Source organism: Oncorhynchus mykiss, chromosome 24 (genome assembly GCF_013265735.2).
Source record: "Oncorhynchus mykiss isolate Arlee chromosome 24, USDA_OmykA_1.1, whole genome shotgun sequence".
Taxonomy (NCBI): domain Eukaryota; kingdom Metazoa; phylum Chordata; class Actinopteri; order Salmoniformes; family Salmonidae; genus Oncorhynchus; species Oncorhynchus mykiss.
Window position 1 is genome coordinate 28,708,184 of NC_048588.1, and position 25,298 is coordinate 28,733,481.

Consider the following 25,298-nt stretch of genomic DNA (forward strand, 5'->3'; position numbering starts at 1 on the left):
GGTATTCATAAAATGTTAGATGGAAAATAGAAACCATATAAGTGCCATTAATGGCTGATAAATACCTATAGGCCAACACTTGGTTCCAATACAGTAGAACCTATTTTGCCAAGAGATTCCTTGAAATCAAAAAGCGTTCCGACTGTAAACCATGCAGGGCATAGACAAGTCCTGACCTAGGCAACAATACATTATTTATTGTCACAGGAATGCTAAATCGTTTTTCAAAATATTCCAGTTTTAACAAAAACAGTTATTAAAACAGATCTACAATTTTAGCCTTGAGTTTGAGACTTTGTAGCCTTTTAAACATTGTTTTGAAATGCTCTATTTTGTTTTCCTTCCCACGATGTTCCAAAATGTTTTTTTTATCGTTTTCTTTTCATTTTCTTCAACCTTCTGAACCTTAAGTAGACCTACTGGTAGTCGAATGGTGTTATTACAGTCATTGGTGTTATTGTGCAATAGACATTACTGCCACTGTTGTTATTACTGATTGTTTAATAACAATATGATAATAAAAAAAATGAATGAAAATATCTATGATTGTTGACCGTTCAGCAATTTCTCTTCTCTCTATCAATTTGTGTTCCATCTTCTAATCATCATGGAGTTGGGCGCATGGGAACAAAAGAGACCACCCTTTCTCCGCAACAATAAAGAAGACTAAACAACTCTCCAAATTACGAGGTATTACTAAACACACGGGCACTGTCAGCACTGCCTGACGAAAGGATCGAGTTTTGTGGTGTCTTCTTTGTTTTCACTCACTTAAAAACCACTTTACCGCATCTGTGTCGCTTTGTTAAAGTAGAACGTGAATGAAGTATAGGCCTGTATTCACCTCCATTTAAAATAATAAAACCAACAAACTGTATCCTTGACTTTCATGTGTGTTTGCTATCCAAAATATAATATAATATAATGTTTGGGCATTTTGGTGAAATGATATCCCCAAACACATTTGACTTGACCATGCATAATACAACACTTCCAAAATATGTAGCATATTATAGCATATTTATCAACAAAATACGTTCCTACACTTATTTGGTGCATTTTTCCACACTGATACAGAAATCTAAGATTTGATTGGCCTTTCTATGCATTGTAGGCCTATGAGAGACTATGTATGATAATGCATTGTTATTGTTCTTTATTTCATTGCTGTTTGTATAAGTTGACACCCATTTTAAAAGTACTCTTCCAGGAAAAGTAAGCACTTCGTTTATTTTGTCGACGCTATCTGAACTAGACATAATTAGTCATATATTTTCAGCATATGTTTATGGTCCAAAAACATATGTGAAAACAATCATCAGGAACCAGAGAAAAGTCTTTATTTTAGGGCTGGAAGCTGCCCTCGGTATCCTCAAGTAATTGCGCGCTGAGAGACGGTTGGCTCTTACTGCTGTTCAGCTGTTCCCCGGTGAGGAGAGCCGGGGCTTCTCTACAAGCGACCGGCCGGGTCCAGACTGTGGGCTGGTGGCGGGCGATGACACACATGCCAATGCTGTTCCACCTGCGTAAACTCTCATAGCACGGAAATACCATCCCGGAAAAAGTCGACGGGACCCACATGGGTGGCCAGGGAAATGTATACCCCCTCCATACACCTCCACCACAACGCCTGCTAATTAAGCGGCACTATCAATCCAGGTTTTCTGCGGCTGCTGCGGACAAGCGATCAGTAGCTAATGAGGCTTCAGCCTGCAGTCAGACGGAATGCAGAAACATATTGAGGTAAATCTGAGGATATAGGCCGAGGCTATTTACTTACCATAGCTGAAAATACTATTTATATTAGGCCTACCTTGTTTTATCATTGGACAATATTGAAAAGTGCAGTCCATGCAAACAAAAATATGATCAGTTATGAATAGTCGATTGGCTATTATTTTGTAGATCTAACTATAAGTCAACATAAATACAGGAAGTAATAGTTGGCTATTTTGTCAAATACAACTGTCCCATGCGACAAGTGCTTTTTAATGTCATTGAAATTCATGAAATTATTTACGGTACCTTGAAGTTCTCTTCCTCTTAATCATTTTTATTTGACACACTAACTTTTCTCTAAGCTGTTTCCTAATCATTTGCAATGAGTGGTGTATTGTCTAAACCCCACTATAACACATGTTATTTTTGTACCGTGTGTGAATAGGAATATTTTTTGATAATGTGAAGTGGTCAGACAAGAGAGATTCCTCACCACGCAGCTGTAAACCAACAGAGGCGGAACTTGTCTAATGCGCTCAAATCACAGAGCAGTACGTCGCACGACGCACTGGAGAGCTACTGCCACTAGCAGGCCTACCGCCTGCCTGTGGAAAAAAAAAAGCGGAAAGGGCTGGGCTAAGAGAGGAATCAAACCACAACCTGGGCTGCGCTTCCATCACAAACCAGTTTGGGAGAAAGTATGTTGTAGAGGAGAGGCTAGTGTATAACAAGTCACAAACTGTGGCTCAAAACTCGGATTTCTCTGCGCGCTAAACGTTAAGGAGGCAGCGTCAGAGTTTTGTATTGGAGTCCATTTTGAGGTGCTAAGGCTAATATAATTTGTTGTTCTGTATTTGTGCTGGATTTGTTTCTTGTTTTGGTGTGCTCAATGATGGACACTTACCAAAACCAAGAGGATGACGCAATGGCCCTGATGGTCCACGACACTAACACCGCGAAGGACAAGGAGCGACCGAAGGAGGAACCGGTCCAGGAAAAGGGTTCGGAGAAAACGGACCCGTCTCAAAAACCACCATATTCGTATGTGGCTCTCATTGCCATGGCCATCCGGGAGAGCACAGAGAAGCGCCTGACTCTATCTGGTATTTACCAGTATATCATCACCAAATTCCCTTTCTACGAGAAAAACAAGAAAGGCTGGCAAAACAGTATCCGGCATAACTTGAGTCTGAACGAATGTTTCATCAAAGTTCCTCGCGAGGGAGGCGGCGAGAGAAAGGGGAATTACTGGACCCTTGACCCGGCGTGCGAGGACATGTTCGAGAAGGGAAACTACAGAAGAAGACGTCGAATGAAACGTCCCTTCAGACCTCCACCGACCCATTTCCAGCCCGGGAAATCCCTCTTCGGCGGTGATGGGTACGGCTACCTGTCCCCTCCAAAGTACCTGCAGTCCAGCTTTATGAACAACTCGTGGTCGCTGGGCCAACCGCCCACCCCGATGTCCTACACCTCCTGTCAGATGGCCGGTGGCAACGTGAGTCCAGTAAATGTGAAAGGACTGTCCGCTCCCTCCTCATACAACCCGTACTCCCGGGTGCAGAGCATGGGTCTCCCCAGTATGGTGAACTCTTATAACGGCATGAGCCATCACCACCACCCGCACGCTCACCATGCCCAGCAGCTGAGCCCGGCGACCGCTGCGCCGCCCCCGGTCTCCTCCAGCAACGGAGGTGGCCTGCAGTTCGCCTGCTCCCGCCAGCCTACGGAGCTCTCCATGATGCACTGTTCGTATTGGGATCACGAGAGCAAACACTCCGCGTTACACACGAGGATTGACATTTAAAGTTTACCAGAGGGCCACTTGTAAAATGGACTCTTGTGAGAGAAAGACAATAAGTCAATTCCTGTGTATTCAAAACAGAAACAACATTATTTTTGAAGAGACAATACAATGACGGGCTCTTTTGATCCAAATAATGTACTGAAAATTCATATGGAAAGACATCCAAGTGGGGATGGTGAGAGAATTTTCAAAAACTGTAAATTGTGAGATTAAGTGGTCACAACTAAGCACGAGGTAGCATAACTTTTTGTTGCATTGGACAGAAGGCCGTGCTATTGTACGTTATATTTGTCAAATCCGACCAGTTCCCTTTTCACGGGGATACGAATTCCATGAAAACAAAACAAACAAACAAAACCCTCTCTCCTGTCTTGGAATTTTAAACATCACCTGAACGAGTGATAATTGAATTATAACTCCTACGTATTTGAACCAGTATGTATAGTGCACTGAGCGGACTCCAGCAAAACCAGGTGAAATGTTGATTCTTTAGCCTGTCTTTATTTTTTTTATTACCGTGTCACAGTTCTTACTCGGGATGCAGGTGGGGAGATAGAGCACCGTCAGAAGGAGCAACACCAAAGATGTGTTACTTCGGGGGTCATCGACTTTTTAGGCTTCGTGACCTCTGATAGAGATGGTTTGGTTTCCGATAACATTCATTCCAGTGCCAGATTTTTTTAACCTTTTTTGTTTTTTATAATCGTAATTATTTTTGTCTCATTCATGTTGGGACCATGTTAAATTAGCACTTTTCCCTCTTTTTCTAGTATTTTGAATTTCTTAATAAACTTGTATTTCTTTCAACGTAAAACATTGGTCATTAATTAATCGTTATTTTTGCAAAAACGGTATTGTCTAAACCACAAATTTAAACAATTATCAACGATAATATTATGTTCATTATTATTATTATTAATATTATTATTATGTGGTCTATCACTAAACAAATGCATGGCCGTTATTATCCGGCTTGCAACGTAGGCTTAGAACTATACATTCCACAGATGAAGTTAATTGGAATTCTACCCGTGAAAGTTGTTCACTTAGGTCTAAACCCGAATGTGTATTTTTGTCTTGAAAATGTTCATGTTAAATTCCAGTTATTTCAACATTTTTGACATGTAAATCCTTTGCGTAAAACACATCCAAATATCTAGCAGATGCGTAATAAGGCCTAATACTTTTGTACAGTTTAGCTAAAGTTTAGTTTACTGGTAGTTGGTTGCATATTTCAATTTTTTACACTAAATATATATTCTTCAGTCCGAAAGTAGTTTTGGAAAATGCAATTTAATTCTATACCATTTGAACTGCTAAGCTATTAATTAGACCTTCATTTGATTCAAGTGCCAACCCTGTTGCTTAACACATGAAAACACTGCGTGGCCTGCTCTGGGAACTTGCATGCATTACAACTTTTGGCCAAAATGAAAGCGTGAACTTCTGCTTTATCTGAATAGTCTACATTCATTATTAGAGTTACCAAATACATCTACGGCAACTCATTTGTCAGCAGAGTGCAACAATTGAAGAGAGAAAATCAAAGAAAAAGATGTGCGTGTTTAAGAAGACATTGTGAACTTCAGAGGGTATTTTGGCAGTCGTTGTTCCGTGGGCGAATGCTTAGCAGAAACAGATGCTGCAGAAGTTAAGGGTCGCCATCCCAGTCATTCCATTTAATCATTATCCCCATATGATGTAGGCTAACCTACATTATGTGTTTAAACGAATTGTGGCTTCAGCTCAGTGAGCTTTTCCAAGGAGCATGGAGGGTTTTCTCTGTGTGATTATCAACTGCTCATGCATAATTGCTCAGTGGCACTTGATTATTATTACTGTATTATTATTATTATAAATGAATGTTATTATTATTGTTATTATGATTATCATTATGGCCTGTTATTATCATTTACAATAAGGTGAATTTGGTGAACCAAGGAGTTTGTTCATGGATGAATTCGAAATAATTTTGCCATCCACCCGAAACAAATGTTGTTACACTATGTAGTTTACCATTACTGCACGATTCTTATCTAAAGATTGACGGGGACTGACGTGTCTTATACATTGCTTGGCTATCAGTTGGGTTGTCCAGATATTCGAATAAATTATCCTAAGGCATGTTGGCCAAATATTTTCAATTTATATAGCCTAGACCTTTATTGGCTTATCTGCTGGAAATCAAGCTATTTGTATCCATATGAGCTAAGACCATTTCTTACATATGAGCTAAGACCATTTCTTACATATGAGCTAAGACCATTTCTTACATATGAGCTAAGACCATTTCTTACATATGAGCTAAGACCATTTCTTACATATGAGCTAAGACCATTTCTTACATATGAGCTAAGACCATTTCTTACAAATGAGCTAAGACCATTTCTTACAAATGAGCTAAGACCATTTCTTACATATGAGCTAAGACAAGTGACGTGTGAGTGGGCTGGGTTGAGCGCAAAGTAATGGATGGCACCATACTGTTTTCCAACATATTTTGCAAAACAAACCATAAAACATAAAACCTAAGCCTCTAGGCAATATGTCGTGTCGTGAACGTTTAAAACGTATTTCAGTCTCTACAATCCCTACATTTAACCGACCTACAGGCTACAAAACAAATACATCCGCCTAGATTGAAACGATGTTTCATGTTGATGCCTATATTGCTATGGTCTATCACTGGAGAATGATGTTATAACTTTACACACGTCTATCCAACCCTGTCGTTTTTGTCTGAACGCGCTGAATCAGATGTAGGCCTACGTGCACTTCCTCGTGAGGCCCAAGAGAGCGGTTGCCAACCCTTGGGGCAGTGACGCTCTTGAAAAGAGAGACGTGGTGACGAGTGAGAAGCTTTCAATACACGTCTATTCTCAACCCTCTTCCACCTATTATCCATTTCCTAACACTCAGGTTCATACTCGAAGAGTTATCGGGTGACTATCGTATGGTTTAAAACGTTTTTACAATGCTGATTTAAGGATTTTTATACATACAAGTTAGCACAAGTTGCCATTAATATATTATAAGCAAATACTTGTTTGCTTGATATGCTAGTATGGATGCAAATGTGATGCGCACAGAGGATATTGTGACCCTTTCCTTAATTCGTTATTCATTGTGCGGGCAAGGTGAGTCACGAAAATAGTACATGTCCTTGTCGTTTGTACGCCTGGAGAAGATGATAATGATGAAAATGAAACTCATGACTTATTGACCTATATAGTGTTTTCCCAGTTATAGTCTATGCCTTGAAGCACTGTTGATAAACAGCCATGGTATATAAAGCAGTTATCATACTATCAGCAGGTGGATGTTTATTAATAGGCCTGGTGCCACTTTTGCATCGTTTTGCTTTCAGCTGAAGGGCCTCGGTTGAAAAGATTGGTGTAACGCATTAGCCCACCTTTGTAATCACATGTGTATGAGGCAAAATGTAGATACATGCAGCCCAACAGAAACCATAATGGTTAACGTTTTTAGCTTTCTGTGTGGGCGTATTCCATAACTGGAGAATAGATTTGCATATGAGCCTATAGCGTATTGAACTCTGTGTGTAGCATCCCTCGTTTAAACACAGACAACCAAGCGACCAATTTGTTATTTTTAACCTAAACAAATAGTCATTTAATGTATTTTGAATATCAGAGAATAAATCGCTTCGACCCACAAACGAAAGTCAATGCATTTAGCCAAAGCCTAGAATGGAGGAAAAATGCTTGTTGTGAAATGTCATGTGTGATTTATGTTGTTATAGCAGAAGCTAAAATCAACAAATCTTTGTAGGATATAAATAATAAAACATGAGAAACAACTCAATGTGTCATAATACTGATATTAATAATAGAAGACTGAATTAATCAGGCCTGGAAAATGAACCTATATATAAGTCATCCAACTTTATAAATGTGCACTCTAATACACATTTTTATTTAACTTGGGGACTAAAACCACCTCAGCAAAGAGGAAAAATAACAAAAAGTCGTTCAAAGACATAGACTAATGAGTTGTTAGTTGTGCACTCATTCAAGCTCAGCGAAGCCACCTGGCGCTCCATCCCACAGATGTATTTACTGTACCTGGTCTGTCTCTCTGTTTAGCGCGCTGGATGAGCAGCGCGCGTACAGCACTTTTTCACACATCTCCATCCTGTGCGACATGGTTGGAATAAAGACCTAACTGTGTATATTTTCTGTTTCTTCACATTCATGTTTTGTAAACAACAAGGAGACAAGGGCGCGTATGAAAGGCCAGTGTATTCTAAACATGCTTCTTAAATTAACAAATACGTTTCACGAAAAATAAGGCGTGCTGTCAGCGACCTGGTAAATGAACCATCTTCGGAGATTAGGCTACATTTAGCCGACGATGGATATGTAATTAATATCTTGCTTTGTCTATTTATCCACCTGAACGTATTAATACATTCGTAAAATTATGATTATGATAACCTATATTAGAATAGTATAATAATTATAATTGTTATCATCGCTATTTTCAACATTCAACATACAATAGGTTGTATTAATTGTTACAATTCCACAGCCAACATTCATGCTGATGATATGAGCAGGTACAGGATTCTGAGTATGTCTGAATATCGGTATAGAGGACCCGAACATGTCGGGTAAAACAATGTCCTTGCACATGCAACCGTAGAGTTGCGTTTTGTTTATTTACATTTGTTGAGTACATGCTTTGACAAAGACATGACCAATGCATTTTAGGCCTACTTTAGATGTTGCAATAGATATTTCTCTTTTAGTTTACTGTTAGTACAGTATGCAGTGCCTTCAGAAAGTATTCACACCCTTGACTTTCACCCTTTGTTGTGTTACAGCCTGAATCTAAAATTGATCCAATTTTGAAATTTTACAAATTAATGAAAAATGAAAAGCTGAAATGTCTTGAGTCAATAAGCATTTCAGGAGTAAAAATGTGCTTAAGTCACAAAGTAAGTTGCATGGACTCACTCTGTGTGCAATAATAGTGTTTCACAAGATTTTTGAATGACTACCTCTTCTGTGTAGGCGAGCAGTGAATTTCAAACAGAGATTCAACCACAAAGACCAGGGAGTTTTTCCAATGCTTCGCAAAGAAGGGCACCTATTGGTAGATGGGTAAAAATACAATGGGTGCAAATGTAATAAAAAGCAGACACTTAATATCCCTTTAGACATTGTGAAGCTAATAATTGCACTTTGAATCGTGTATCAATACACCCAGTCACTACAAAGTTACAGGCGTCATTCCTAACTAAGATGCCAGAGAGGAAGAAACCATAAGGTCAATGGTGACTTTAAAACAGTTACAGAGTTTAATGGCTGTTAATGGTAGTTACTTCACAATACTAACCTAATTGGCAAAACATGCATCCTGTTTGCAACAGGGCACTAAAGTAATGCTGCAAAAAAATGTGGCAAAGAAATGTACTTTTCGTCCTGAATACAAAGTGTTATGTTAGGGGTAAATCCAATACAACACATTACTGAGTATCACTCCATATTTTCAAGCATAGTGGTGGTTCCATGTTATTGGTATGCTTGTAATCGTTAAGGATTGGAGAGTTTGTCAGGATACAAAAGAAATGGAATGATGCTAAGCACAGGCAAAATACTAGAGGAAAACCTGGTTCAGTCTGCTTTCCACCAGACACTGGGGATTTGAATTCACCTTTCGGCATGACAATAACCTTAACAGAAGGCCAAATCTACACTGAAGTTGCTTACCAAGAAGACAGTGAATGGCCAAGTTACAGTTTTGACTTAAATCTGCTTGAAAATCTATGGCAAGACATAAAAACCAATTTTACAGAGCTTGAAGAATTAAAAAAATAATAATGGGCAAATGTTGCACAATCCAGGTGTGGAAAGCTCTTAGAGACTGTGGAAAGCTCCCTGCCAACTGTAATCGCAGGGAGCTCACTCAGGGAGTTCAATACTTACTGTATGTAATCAAGATATATTGATGTTTAGTTTTTTATTTATTTTTTATTTTTACAAATGTTAGAAATTCTTCCACTTTGAGATTACAGAGTATTTTGTGTAGATCGTTGACAAAAAAAATCAACAATTAAATAATTTTTAATCCCACTTTTTAACGCAACAAAATGCGGGAAAAAAGTCACGTTGTGTGAATATTTTCTGAAGACACTGTATGTCTGTGCATTAAACCAGACCCAATTACATTGTATGCACAGATACAGTATAACACACCAAGCATATCGCTCAAGATTGACTTAGAAATTGGACCTCTGTCCATGTCCTGAAGTAGTCTGCCTTAAAAACCAGCCACTAGAGGCAACAGTGAGCGCTATTACCTTCAAGTAGGCTTGTGTTTTGGGAGTTGTGAACAAACCTTAACCCTTAACTTAACCATTGGGAATGAATGCCTAAACTTGCATGTTCAATCCCAGTGGTATACTTTTAAAAAATCCTATCCCAAACCTTAACTTCAAAATTTGACATTTGGAGAAACGAAATGATACTGAGCAAGAGGAGTCAACCCAGGGTGTCAAAAACAGTCCCATGACTCCGGATCCGAAGGTTGTATATTCAGTCCCAGTGGTAGACGCTCATTTATTTATTTGTATTTTTTAGCCATAGCCCAGACCTTAACCCTTAACTTAAATATTAGGAATGAATCCCTAAACATAATGGTTTAATCATATCCCAAACCTTAACCCTTAACTTCGGAATTTCACATTTGGAAAAATTGAATGATGCAGGTGTCGTCAACCTAACATGTCAAAAACACTTCGAAATTTGACGTTTGGAGAAACGTGGATAAACATCAGAATCTGAAGTAAATTTGGGAAAGCCGTGAGATTGTTTGAACACACACACACACACATTTGCGGTGCATGGGGCGCATGCATGTCTTTGTTCAGTGTGTGGGTGCGACAGGTGTGCATTTTAGCAGAAAGGTTGCCAGTTCAGCTGAGCTGAGCCAGACGCGCTGGAACAGTGGTCCTGCATGCAAGATGTCCCCACGGCTGCGGGAGATAAGAATAGCTCGAATCAGGAATTCCTCGCTCCTTCAGCGTAAAAATACAAAGTGTATTTTTACACACTATATGGAACATGCAGATGCGGTAATTGCCATTTAATTAGGACTTAGAATAAAATATATAATATATAGTTTATATATCATTTAATTTAATCGGATCTCGATGGTCAGTGCTCTAACAGGCGTATTCAATCTCTCTTGGAAGCTCATTGATTTGATAATTTAGGAGAGATATGTAGGTCCCGAACATGTTGGGTTACGGAGTAGGCAAAAATTGGGTACAATAGTAGCCTGGCGTTTAAATAACTGTTTATAAACATTTGATCCATATTACCAACAGAAAGCACGAAACACGTGAGTGCTTATAAAACTTTAAAACATTAAAACTTAAATAATTAAAACACACAAACTATTATGGTGGCACGTGTAAAACTATCACAACAATGCTTGCATCACTTTACTGAAGAGAATTGCATTTGAATAGGCCTCACGTGGAGTCCAAATTATATCCACATTTCCAAATGTATACGACGCCTTTAATTGCAATGCAGTACATATTATTCCTGTAAGTTTCTCATATACATGAATTCAAAACAGTTGCTTATATCAGGAGTTCACTGTATCTTAGCTGGAGAGTCTTGCTCAGCATTATGGAGCGTTGAATCGAATTGAATTAGCATACGTCAAAAATGTGTAAACCTATTAATCTATGCGATGCTTATGCACACTATTACACCAATTATGATACCATAATAATAAGAGATGAAAACTATTACAAAACCAAAATAAATAATCATATTGGTACAACATGTAAATTAGCCTAATCATAAACTTTCTGCAAAACAAGGCTATTGAGCGTGCTCTTCTGAGTAGGCACCCAATGTAGCCAACATTTCAGTATGGAGTGTAGTTAAATCACAACTCGTAAAGCCTTTATCATGAAGTAAAACGTTTATTTTTATTTGTGTGATACTCAAGTCAGGCACAAATCTTTTTTTTTTTTTACAACCTTAGAGTGCATTCAGAATTCCTACCCCTTGAATTATTACACATTTTGTTGTGTTACAGAAATATCTCATTTACATAACTATTAACACCCCTGAGTCAATACTTTGTAGAAATACCTTTGGCAGCGATTACAGCTTTGAGTCTTTTTGGATAAGTCTCTAAGAGCTTTGCACACCTGGATTGTACAATATTTCAAATTCTTCAAGCTCTGTGAAGTTGATTGTTGATCATTGCTAGACAGCCATTTCCAAGTCTTGCCATAGCTTTTCAAGCCAATTTAAGTCAAAACTGTCTTGGTAAGTAACTCCAGTGTATATTTGGCCTTGTGTTTTAGGTTATTGTTCTGCTGAAAGGTGAATTTGTCTCCCAGTGTCTGTTGGAAAGCAGACTGAACCAGGTTTTACTCTAGGATTTTGTCTTTGCTTATTTTTTCTGTTGCAATATTACTTAACTGCCTTGTTGCAACAGGAAACCAGAAGGCACAATTTTCTTTGTTTTCCGGATAACCAGGGCCACACACCAACACTAATTTACAAACAACGCATTTGTGTTTAGTGAGACAGCCAGGGATGTTCTCTTGATAAGTGGTGAATTGGACAATTTTCCTGCATGTCCTGCTAAGCATTCAAAATGTAAGGAGTACTTTTGAATGTAGTGAAGTAAAAGTACAAGTTGTCAAAAATAGAGTAAAGTACAGATACCGACCCAAAATACTTAAGTAGTAGACACCTTTGAAGTATTTTTACTTAAGTACTTTACACCACTGGTGTGTGTATCGGTGTGAGGGGAATGGGGGTACACACATGCCTTGCATCCAATGGGGGTCGAAAGGATGTTTTTATTATTTCTTTATTATTTCATGATGAGGTGAAAAGGTTTCGCACAATGTTTGGTTTTGTTTTTGCGTGTCTTTCCGTTGAGCACCCAGTGAACAACCGTGATTGTATCCTTTGTTGTGCTCTCAGAATGACAGATTGCAATCAAAAAGACGAATGAGGTCAAATCATTCTCACAGAACACATTTGACCCTCAAGTTCCTCCTCCATCCAACCCCTCTACGCCAGGCGTACCTGACTGAACACGTTTTGGGAACGCCAGTGTGCGTGCGTTCATCCCCGGCTCGTGAGGTGACAGGCGAGTGCGGCAGCTGCGCACGCCAGGGCACCCCCGGACACCCGAGTCACTCACAGGTTGCCAGTTTCCCAATGCTCTCACACAATTGAATTTATGGCATTCTGGCATGTTTGAGATTTAAGCGCAACCGTTTCCATTTGGACGCAGCGCACATCACCCCAAACCCATTGAAAATGAGAGTGGGGTCACCACTGTTTGGTATACACCAGCTCGAAACAGGAAAATATGCAAAGATTTGATTCGCAGAAAATCCGGCAATTGTTAGGATCAGCGTGAGTTTTCCCCTCCCTTGTACCAGAAATACTAAAAGTTACGTGACGTTTTCAGTTACAGTGGATTTTTATCTTAATGAAAAGCCAGAGAAACAATAAATTACATGAAATAATAACCGAATCCACCAAAATAATAATGACGATGTGTTTTGATACACCAGATAGATTATAAATAGTAAATACACACACGGGTTTGTTGACAGGACCCTCGGCCAAAAGAAGACAGAAGTTAATTAAACGTATATAATTAATACGTGACTATAAATACGCAGGATGAGTTGCCATCCACTCAGGGAGAATGACTAACCGTGTACCCAGGGTAACATCACGCACCGACCTCTCTCTCTCCCCGCCACAATGGGGCCACCAAAATGTCACCTCGCACCACTGCCAAGGAACAGGGCATCGTTTATAGGCTATGGTGCTCCGCGCGTGTCTACAAATAAGTCTGGAGCTCCAGAAATGTGGGGTAACACTGTAACGGAATACTTATAGGTGATTAATTTATGTGCATTTCATAAATGTTTCCTATTTGTCATTTACAGAAATAATTGGCATATGGGTTGAAATTGTAGAACTTCAAATAGTTGCATACCTGGGACTGGGCTATATGACCATCTGAAATTCAATGGAATATAGGCTGGTTTAGGATAAATCCATGTATCACCATGTTCAAACTGCTTGAATTGTACCTTCACACAATCTGCTGAATTACCACTGGTTTACCTCTGAATGGCAGAAGTGGCTGGCCGCTTCTGCAAAGGGAAATGCGATACACTCTAAAAAAGCACTTCCCCTTCTCTTGATTATGAGCTCTAAATTGCTTTGTCGGTTTTTAAATGCGAATCCTTTTCCCATAGTGCCCGTTGATGGAGGCTATTTTTAACCTCTTCCCCTCTTTGTGCTTTAAGAAAACTTCTGGTGAATTGGCAAGAGTAGGCTAAGCAGCTCTCCGGGGCCATTTCTAATTTCCACGGATTAATCGTGAAACCTGGGACCCTTGGGGCCCATTATAGCTCAACACCTGCTAAACAGAATTTTAATTACATATTTGTATTGTTTAGTTTCAGGTATGTGTCTACATCCATTTTCATTGAGAAATATGACATATTAGACTTGCCTGACGACTCACCCTGAATTTAATTTCTCAGCTCTATCGATCCTACCGCCCACACATATTGTCTGAAACTGCTATTCTAGAAGTCGTTTGTGTGAATTTAAAATGAGGGGCGTTGTACAAAACCAATTCATCAGCGATTAAATAATCTCTAACAAATCTAACCAATCAGAGCATCAAAGTGAATAACTTGATCATGTAAGTCTGGCCACACCCATTTGTTTCTGGGACCAATCAGAAAGGACAGAATGTGTTCCCATTCTACAAATTCATGGGGACTCATCATTGAGAAGAAACGTCAGTTGGCTGGAGCAATGTGGATGGGGTTGCCAGGCTCACTTGGGGTTTTGTATAAGGATAAAACATACTAAAACAAGCATATCCTTAGGTGCCCCTCTACCACAACAATTATAATATATTGACTTTGAATGTTGTTGTCCTAGGGCTGGGGTGCTGGTCAGTGTTTCCAATTCACTCCTTCTGTACCCCTGAAAGAGTCTGTTTACACATGCCAGTTTAGGGCCACATCCATTCTCTAGGGGAACACCCCTGTAAACCATTACACGTCGCATGGTTCCATTCTGTGTTCATTAAATGCTTCATTAAACATCACGGATACAGGAATTATTTAGAAAAATGACCAGCATATCCAGGCTAGAGGTATAGGACCAGGATGTAGTGACATGGCACTATGCAGGTGATTTAACTAGCCCAGTTAAAACACAACAATGCATATAATTGCATGTTGATTACAACACGATTTTCATGTTATGTCATTTATTTATGTACTGTACCATATACCAAAAACGATGAGGATGTCTCTCCAGTGAGTCTTTGTCTCCATTGGCTGTGTATGTGCATAAAACAGGAAGCTTGCCTTAAGCTTGACCCTGGGTCTCCGACTCTCCAATCAAGCGTAGCCTCGTCACATCCCAGATCCCATCACAGTACAATCCAATTTCAGTCACAGAAACAACGTATTCCTTTCAAACAATTACATACCTCTTGGCAAGGGCTCACAATTAAACAAATGATTATATTTTGATACCCATAATTATACGCATTCGCATGAGGTCTCCTTTCAAATCCAATGTGCTTTTTATTACACGCTTATCTCGTGTTATGAGATTATGCAGCGAGCAGGTTTGGATTGAGTTACGGTACATTTAATTGAATAAGAGGAGAATAACTCCGTAATAGAAGCATGCTGGAGTCGGCCATACAGCGATCTGGCCATTCCCTTTGAGCCCGGATTATGTTTAGCAAATTTAAGATAATGAGAATGTTATGGGGGGCTGCCTATGTAGGCCATATGACACATGACACAGCCTGTCCATGGCTCTGGCCAGCTTCACAGAGCAGAAGGTTTCCTTTGAAAGACAATCTATTTCATTAGTCATATTCCCAGCTTGCCTCAGAGGCTGGGAATGGTTTGGAAAGCTGCATGTGAGGGCTGCTTGTATATAACCACCACTTTATCAACCAACAGGGGTTCAATTGGGGTATTGTATTCAGTGGGGCTGTCCTCAAATTGGTGGCATTTTTATTATGATGTTTTAGAGGCATGTATTACATTCCCACTGTAGGCTGCTGTCTCCCAAAATACTTACAGTATTTTATTCATGCATGTATACATATTTACATTATTAGGCTTACTATTTTACAAATGTAATAATGAGGGGTAGGGGTATATTTTTTAGGTTTCAGCCAATGAGGGAAGCTTACATTTAATTCATGACTTTTACTGAATGAAAACTAGGCATGCTCTTGGCCGTGAACCTGGCCCTACAACATATATTTAGAGGTCTTTGGGATAAAGGTTGATGCACATTCTAGGATGCTATGTACCGCCCTCTTCTGGAATTAAATATTATACTACACCAAATAATGAAAGTGCTTCTTGAAGTTCAATAATGTGTGTGTGTGTGTGTGTGTGTGTGTGTGTGTGTTTGAGAGAGCGAGAGACTGAGGTGGCATTGGAAATGGTAAACATTTCCATCCATCAGATTAAAGCTCTAGGAGAAATGTCTCACATATTCCACATGTTTATGAAATCTGGGGTCATGAGTTTATTAATGTTATTTTTCAATCAGTGTTACAGGTCAGATAACTTTAGTAATGTTATTTTTCAATCAGTGTTATAGGTCAGATAACTTTAGTAATGTTATTTTTCAATCAGTGTTATAGGTCAGATAACTTTAGTAATGTTATTTCTCAATCAGTGTTATAGGTCAAATGAGTTTAGTAATGTTATTTCTCAATCAGTGTTATAGGTCATATGAGTTTAGTAATGTTATTTCTCAATCAGTGTTATAGGTCATATGAGTTTAGTAATGTTATTTCTCAATCAGTGTTATAGGTCATATGAGTTTAGTAATGTTATTTCTCAATCAGTGTTATAGGTCATATGAGTTTAGTAATGTTATTTCTCAATCAGTGTTATAGGTCATATGAGTTTAGTAATGTTATTTCTCAATCAGTGTTATAGGTCATATGAGTTTAGTAATGTTATTTCTCAATCAGTGTTATAGGTCATATGAGTTTAGTAATGTTATTTCTCAATCAATGTTATAGGTCAGATAACTTTAGTAATGTTATTTCTCAATCAGTGTTATAGGTCATATGAGTTTAGTAATGTTATTTCTCAATCAATGTTATAGGTCAGATAACTTTAGTAATGTTATTTCTCAATCAGTGTTATAGGTCATATGAGTTTAGTAATGTTATTTCTCAATCAGTGTTATCATCACCCACACATTACATCCTATTCCCCATACAGTGCACAGCATTTGACCATCTCTGGAACACTACTGGTTAGTTCTGCATTATCTCCTTTCTTAAACTCACTCATGGGGTGTGTTCAGTATGACGGTGTGCAACGTTGAATTCAACGGAAACGGTACTGAACAACCAGTTGAAAATCTGATGGTGGTCCAGAGGGGGATTACCATATGGTACGCTGCATGGGTTCAGATATTTCAAATGGTCATACGCATATTAATAAGGCCACACTTTGTTGCAAACTTACCAAAAGGGAGCAAACGTACCTCAAAGACTGTTAAACGGTGCTCACTGTTTTGGGGAAACCCGTCGTTCAGTACAAACCTTCACTCAACATAGCAAACATTGAATCGAACTGAACGCACCCCTGTTCTCGGTCAAGAATGACGTATGAAAATGTATTCGTTTATATAACCAAGCCAGCAGGGGGCGTCACAGCTCTTTCATTAATCGGTTACTTTTCTCCCAGCTTCAACGGTGGACTAATGTATCTGACCAAATAATATTTTTTTCCTGCGTTTTGCCACTGTGCTTGACAAAATATGATGGATCAGAGGACATTCGACCAACTTGCCAAAGGGTCAACTTGCTGCCCCTTCAATTGATGATGAGGCAACTGACTTGTGTTGCATGGTGCAAACATTATTATTCAATTGATAATATCTAATAAAAAAACCCTGGCTTATCATTACTTTCTTTGAGACGGTTTAAGTCATAACCATGATGAGTCATTGTTGCCTAGTTTAATGTGGACTATTAGCCTATGGGGCTACATGTTGGTTATGTAGGCCTATTCATAGTAGGCTAAGCTATATATTAATGCACTGCCTTTACAGTTATTAGCATTCAAAATAAGGCATAGTGTACCTATTTTTTTAAACACAGCATCACAACCAGGCAGGCACCAGCTGGCACAGAAAGTCCTGTATAATGACTGGCTCAAGTCAACATGCGACCCCCTCCCAAAATAATGCACCGGGATAATCGACGCGCCTTTGGCAGCGTTGGAATGTTTCAACTGGCAAATTCCACTCGCGTTTTTTTCCCATCTCAATTAGTTGGAGAGGTTTCAGAACTTTGTGTTTCCGGGTGAAATCTCTAGCCCGAAGTTACATGCCGGGGATATGAAGATAGGAGATGCAAAGCCGGCTGAGCACTAGGCGGCTGCAAGAACAGTGTAGGCTACGCAGGGAGGGGGAGAAAGGGAAGGGAGAGAATAAGAAAAAAACGAACAGCAGCTGAGCTGTGCGTTTTTCACCTTCTGAAAAACAGGAAGCCAACGCCGATCTGCCTACCTGGCCGCATTGTCCTGCAGGGAGAAGACAGCGGGCTCTCACGGCTTTTGCCACGCATCGGCATATTATTTTTCTAAAGCCTAACTCTCGTTCTTGTGGATTCAAACGCGAGAAGAACTGTCGTTCTTGTGGATTCAATCGAGAGAAAACAACTTTTAACTAGGCCTATTTCCTCATTCGTACGGTCGTTATTTTCATATTCCCAAGAAGAATATAACTCAAGGTAAGTCCCTGGCACTTCCATCGCTTCCTCGAATTAGTAGGCTAGCCTACATGGAGTCATTGAGCAAGTCGACCGAGGTGGAGTTGAAGTGCTATGTTGTGACCTCACCCAGATTGTTGTTTGAAGTTATAAGCTACATTTGCACTTTTGTCGGGAAAAGATTAGTTTCCTATTTTTGTCAAACAATAGGCAACGTTTCGAAACGAGTTTCATGATTGGTTTGCTCTCTGAGCACCCAATGACGCTTTCTGCCTTATCCCTAGTGTTCCCATCCGTAAGTTTCGCCCACACCAGGGACCATGTGAACTACAAACCCCCCGAGTTAGGTAGACTATGCAAAATATCACCGGGTTGTAGTCGTTTATTAATATGGGCCTTTGAAAGCAGCGACATGTTTTGGTCTCAAAATGATTAGGCTATTTATTTACAGTGCAGCTGGGTCGGGTATGTTAGGTGTCGTTGTATAATATTATTTGGTGACTTGTCATTAAAACTCTGGTTTGACGCAGTCGCTGCTGCTTTTCGCCTGATCTCAGCCTATACAGAACCACGGTTTGACTCTAGGCTACGGATGACACGATGGGGACATGTTTAGGCTACACTTGATAGCATAGCTTTTCTTTGCTGTCGGTTATGTCATGATTTATTTTTTATGTAATCTATGCCTTCGCGTTCTCAAACGGAAGGGAATCCCGCCGTGGAACATTGGCAGAGTGGTAAAATAGGGCAAGTCGCATCGACGTTTGTCTCGCGGTAGTTTTAAAACCGGGAAGTTTTTGGTGAGGCTGGGTAGAATTTAGCAGTTGACCGGTGGATAGTGCATTTCTGGAGTAGAGTCATGACTGCCTGCCTGTCAATGCCGTTATAGATGACTGTCTGCCATGTCCCCAAAAATTTATGAATATGTTATTCAAGTAATTGTTGTAGCACATTTTGTCATTTTCGCCAGGCCTTTTGTCCCACTTTGTCAGCTTGTAGGCCTCTGCCAGCACTTGGATAGGCTACGTCCGAGCACACTTGGTGACAAAAAACAAGTGTCTAGTACTATAATTCCAAGCGGCCTATGTCTTTGAGACTTTGACATAGTTATTGCTTAGCCAATGTGACCTTACCTGTTTTTTAAAATATTAGTGAATTAAGTGTCGCAATTTTACTTATATTTCATGAACTCAAATGCTCATGCAAGTTTGAGCATGTCTGTATCTCAGATTTTCTCCCTTAAGCAGCAATATTAACCTTTTGGGCGACCTGACGAAATTCACATATAAATATAAGTTATAGATCTGTCATTCTCGTTGAAAACAAGTCTAAGACGTGGTAGATCTGTCATATGTGCACTATTTCTATGCTTCTCTGTCTTAAGTTTAATTTTTGCATATTTTACTTTAGGTTGTGTACACCAGCTGAAAATGCTATATTTTTGGTTATGGTAAAGATATTTTACAGTGGTTTAGATGGCACAATGATTATACTTGGTTGTTTTGTCACATACTGAAATTAGGTAAACTATTTGAATTTTAGCGACCAGGAAATGGTGATTTTTGAATAGTGCATTTCTGATTATTTGGCAGCATATTCTATAGTGGTTAAAGTGGATACAAACAGAATGTGACTTAGCTTCACTGTATGACTGAGATGTGTACATTTGGTCCACACACCCGTTTCACTTCCATTCAAGATAAGACAACAGAATTGACACGTGTTACAACTCAGACATGTTTCTCTCTTCTTTCATTACCATCTCACTCCACACACAAATCCCATTGCTCTATTATTATCTAAATAATCATTGGATTCAGACTGTGTGTGTTTGCAGTGGTGTTGGTTTTGTGAATCAGTGCCTGGCTGGGACCGAAGCACCATGTGACAGTAAGTCAGTAAGCTTCCCAGCCGGACGAGACGAGGGAGCCATGATGTCACAGGTCAGGGGACCGTCGGGGACACAAATAGGAGTGTGTGTCAACTATAGTGTGGCTATGAGAGCAAATTATAACACACACACACACAGCCCCCGGAGCACTAACACACGGGGTCTGGGGGAGAGGTGGTGGCGACTAGAGCCATGAATGGAGCATTTCTCTCAGTCATGTGAGAGAGAACTCTGTTCCTCCGAGGGGACAATTTGTCTGCATAAACACTTAATACACACACTTGACGTATTTCCACACACAGTACACAAGCACAGACACGCACACAGAAACACACACACTCTTATAGTAGCTGTGCTCTATACACACACTATTTTAAGAGTTTTCCCAGAGGGTGGCCAACAAAATATATTTCAGAGCTTTAATGCACTTATCGGAAAGAAAGGTTAGATCTGAATTGTCTGTTTTGTGAGTGATAATATTAAACTATTAAAAGGGTTTGTGTGTAGCCTCATGATTGTACTGTGTTCAATAGTGCAGAAAGCGAGGATCATTGGTGAACACGTCATGATTAAGTTGACATTTGGAGCTCTGATTGTACACAGATAATGTTAAGTATTTACTGTAGCTTCTCATTGAAATGTGTCTACTAATCAATTGGACTTGTATTTAGTTCTCTCTTGAGGGATAATGTTATTTTGAGTTGGTCTGTTAACCCTGTGGGAAACAGAGGAGAGATTTTTAATCTGGCTGCGGGCCAGGCAGCCCTATGTTGGGCGGGGCTGTTCTCAAGCCCCCTCTGTGGTGGTGGGTGGGGGGGCACTGATAACGCTGCTGACGTCAGTCTCCTTAACAATGCAGCCCTTTAGACAACCTGCTATTTACTCCACAACCAGGCCTCTCCTAAGAAACTTAATGACGGAATAAAAGTTATTAAAAGATCTGCGTCTCATGAGAACTTTGATCTCCTCATAGTGAACAGTGATAGCTAAAAGGACTGGTTTTTACAGTTCCTACACCTTTAAATTAGCCATTTTCAGTGTGTGTGTGTGTGTGTGTGTCTCCTCTTCTGGCATGGGAAACATCTTAACATTGCCAAAGCAAGTGAAGTAGATGATATACAAAAGTGAAATAAAGAACAGGTAACATTACACTCACAGAAGTTCCAAAAGAATAGACGTTACAATGTCATGTCTATATACAGTGTTGTAATGATATGCAAATAGCTAAAGTACAAAAGGGAAAATAAATAAACAAATATAGGTTGTAATTGCAATGGTGTTTCTTCTTCACTTGGTTGCCCTTTTCTTGTGGCAACAGGTCACAAATCTTGCTGCTGTGATGGCAAACTGGTATTTCACCCAGTAGATATGGGAGTTTATCAAAATCGGGTTTGTTTTCAAATTCTTTATCTGTAATCTGAGGGAAATCTGTGTCTCTAATATGGTCATACATTTGGCAGGAGGTTAGGAAGTGGTGCTCAGTTTCCATCTAATTTTGTGGGCAGTGAGCACATAGCCTGTCTTCTCTTGAGAGTCAGGTCTGCCTTCAGCGGTCTTTCTTAATAGCAAGGCTATGATCACTGAGACTGTACATAGTCAAAGCTTTCCTGTGTACTCTCCGTTTTGGGCCAAAATAGCATTGTATTTCTGTGTTTTTGTTAAGTCTTTCCAATGTATCAAGTACTCTTCATGGAAATGTACTCACCATCTGCCTGTTTATACAATACAGTTGAGGTCGGGTGTGTTTTGTACAGTAGCCAGTGTTCTTGTTAAAGGAATGAGACACCTGCGTCTGCAAATACTGCTGCCACCATCCTCCTCAACTGTCCCCTCGCTCCCTAACTGGTTCACACACACTTCCTGCTGTCACAGTCAAATGGAATCACCCCTCACAGCCATTGATGGCTTGTGTAATATCCTCTTGGAAATCTGAAAGGAAGCCAGTGTGTGAGCAGCTGTGCTCCTGTGTGTGTATGTTTGGGGTGGGTGTGTGTCATGCCCCATCAAACAGTTGTATCCTACAAGCCAACTACCTTCTGTGGCTTAATATCCTCAGATGAGGACACATGCATACAGATATATATATATATATTACAGTAGATAGGTTTACACATATAGTGGTGCTTAAATATCTAATGAGCATATACAGGACAGGCAGACATATAGGAAGTATGACATGTCCAGTAAGAGAACCAGAGAGAACAGCCAGGAAAGTGGAATTCTCCACTTTCCTGCTTCACAAGCCAAGACCTGCAGAGGAATTCAGAGAGGAGGGAGGGAGGAGGAGCGATGAACATCGGGGAGAAAGGAAGAGGCAGAAAGGAGAGGTACAGCTATGCAGGCAAACAATTTTTTTATTTTTTATTTCACCTTTATTTAACCAGGTATGCAAGTTGAGAACAAGTTCTCATTTACAATTGCGACCTGGCCAAGATAAAGCAAAGCAGTTCGACACATACAACAACACAGAGTTACACATGGAGTAAAACAAACATACAGTCAATAATACAATATAAACAAGTCTATATACGATGTGAGCAAATGAGGTGAGATAAGGGAGGTAAAGGCAAAAAGGCCATGGTGGCAAAGTAAATAGAATATAGCAAGTAAAACACTGGAATGGTAGATTTGCAATGGGAGAATGTGCAAAGTAGAAATAAAAATAATGGGGTGCAAAGGAGCTAAATAAATAAATAAAATACAGTAGGGAAAGAGGTAGTTGTTTGGGCTAAATTATAGGTGGGCTATGTACAGGTGCAGTAATCTGTGAGCTGCTCTGACAGTTGGTGCTTAAAGCTAGTGAGGGAGATAAGTGTTTCCAGTTTCAGAGATTTTTGTAGTTCGTTCCAGTCATTGGCAGCAGAGAACTGGAAGGAGAGGCGGCCAAAGAAAGAATTGGTTTTGGGGGTGACTAGAGAGATATACCTGCTGGAGCGTGTGCTACAGGTGGGAGATGCAATGGTGGCCAGCGAGCTGAGATAAGGGGGGACTTTACCTAGCAGGGTCTTGTAGATGACATGGAGCCAGTGGGTTTGGCGACGAGTATGAAGCGAGGGCCAGCCAACGAGAGCGTACAGGTCGCAATGGTGGGTAGTATATGGGGCTTTGGTGACAAAACAGATTGCACTGTGATAGACTGCATCCAATTTGTTGAGTAGGGTATTGGAGGCTATTTTGTAAATGACATCGCCAAAGTCGAGGATTGGTAGGATGGTCAGTTTTACAAGGGTATGTTTGGCAGCATGAGTGAAGGATGCTTTGTTGCGAAATAGATTCTAGATTTAACTTTGGATTGGAGATGTTTGATATGGGTCTGGAAGGAGAGTTTACAGTCTAACCAGACACCTAAGTATTTGTAGTTGTCCACATATTCTAAGTCAGAGCCGTCCAGAGTAGTAATGTTGGACAGGCGGGTAGGTACAGGTAGCGATCGGTTGAAGAGCATGCATTTAGTTTTACTTGTATTTAAGAGCAATTGGAGGCCACGGAAGGAGAGTTGTATGGCATTGAAGCTTGCCTGGAGGGTTGTTAACAGTGTCCAAAGAAGGGCCAGAAGTATACAGAATGGTGTCGTCTGCGTAGAGGTGGATCAGAGACTCACCAGCAGCAAGAGCGACCTCATTGATGTATACAGAGAAGAGAGTCGGTCCAAGAATTGAACCCTGTGGCACCCCCATAGAGACTGCCAGAGGTCCGGACAGCAGACCCTCCGATTTGACACACTGAACTCTATCAGAGAAGTAGTTGGTGAACCAGGCGAGGCAATCATTTGAGAAACCAAGGCTGTCGAGTCTGCCGATGAGGATGTGGTGATTGACAGAGTCAAAAGCCTTGGCCAGATCAATGAATACGGCTGCACAGTAATGTTTCTTATCGATGGCGGTTAAGATATCATTTAGGACCTTGAGCGTGGCACAATAAAGGCGGATAGAAGGGGAGGTTAATATACATTAGTTTTAGAGGTTGACCGATTTTGATTTTTCAACGCTGATACCGATTATTAATCGTTACCGATTAATTGGCCGATTTTTAAAAATGTATGTGTAATAATGACAATTACAACAATGCTGAATGAACACTTATTTTAAATTAATACACCAATAAAATCATTTTAGCCTCAAATAAATAATGAAACATGTTCAATTTGGTTTAAATAATGCAAAAACAAAGTGTTGGTGAAGAAAGTAAAAGTGTAATATGTGCCATGTAAGAAAGCTAATGTTTCAGTTCCTTGCTCAGAACATGAGAACATATGAAAGTTGGTGGTTCCTTTTAACATGAGTCTTCAATATTCCCAGGTAAGAAGTGTTAGGTTGTAGTTATTATAGGAAATATAGGACTATTTCTCTCTATACCATTTGTATTTCATATACCTGACTATTGGATGTTCTTATAGGCACTTTAGTATTGCCAGTGTAACAGTATAGCTTCCGTACCTCTCCTCGCTCCTACCTGGGCTCGAACCAGGAACACAACGACAACAGCCACCATCGAAGCAGCGTTACCCATGCAGAGCAAGGGGAATAACTACTCCAAGTCTCAGAGCGAGTGACATTTGAAACGTTATTAGCGTGCACCCCGCTAACTAGCTAGCCATTTCACATCACATCGGTTACACCAGCCTAATCTCGGGAGTTGATAGGCTTGAAGTCATAAACGGCAGAGCAGGCAAAACGCACGACAGTGCTGTTTGAATGAATGCTTATGAGCCTGCTGGTACCTACCATCGCTCAGTCAGACTGCTCTATCAAATCATAGACTTAATTATAACATAATAACACACAGAAATACGAGCCTTAGGTCAGTAATATGGTCGAATCCGGAAACTATCATCTCAAACAAGACGTTTATTCTTTCAGTGAAATACGGAACTGTTCCATATTTTATCTAACGGGTGGCATCCATAAGTCTAAATATTCCTGTTACATTGCACAACCTTCAATGTTATGTCATAATTACGTAAAATTTTGGAAAATTAGTTCGCCTGACTCATCAGAGAAGTGACACAATTGGACTAGTTAACTGTAAGGTTGCAAGATTGAATCCCTGAGCTGACAA

General features: G+C 39.9%; 2 protein-coding genes across 3 annotated transcripts in view; both read left to right on the forward strand.

Annotated features, from left to right (window-relative positions):
* Positions 1–2,300: 2,300 nt before the first annotated feature.
* On the forward strand, positions 2,301–4,333 carry LOC110503150 (forkhead box protein L2). Its single transcript, XM_021581496.2, has one exon. It carries the CDS (start codon positions 2,609–2,611, stop codon positions 3,524–3,526), a length of 918 nt encoding a protein of 305 aa, XP_021437171.2. The 5' UTR covers positions 2,301–2,608; the 3' UTR covers positions 3,527–4,333.
* A 13,468-nt stretch (positions 4,334–17,801) lies between these two features.
* LOC110503149 (phosphatidylinositol 4,5-bisphosphate 3-kinase catalytic subunit beta isoform) overlaps positions 17,802–25,298 on the forward strand; it is an 89,764-nt gene continuing 82,267 nt past the window's right edge. For both annotated transcript variants that reach the window (XM_036961154.1, XM_036961155.1), the window contains exon 1: positions 17,802–18,370. The gene's annotated coding sequence lies outside the window, so the exon portion shown is untranslated. The remainder of the gene's footprint in view (positions 18,371–25,298) is intronic.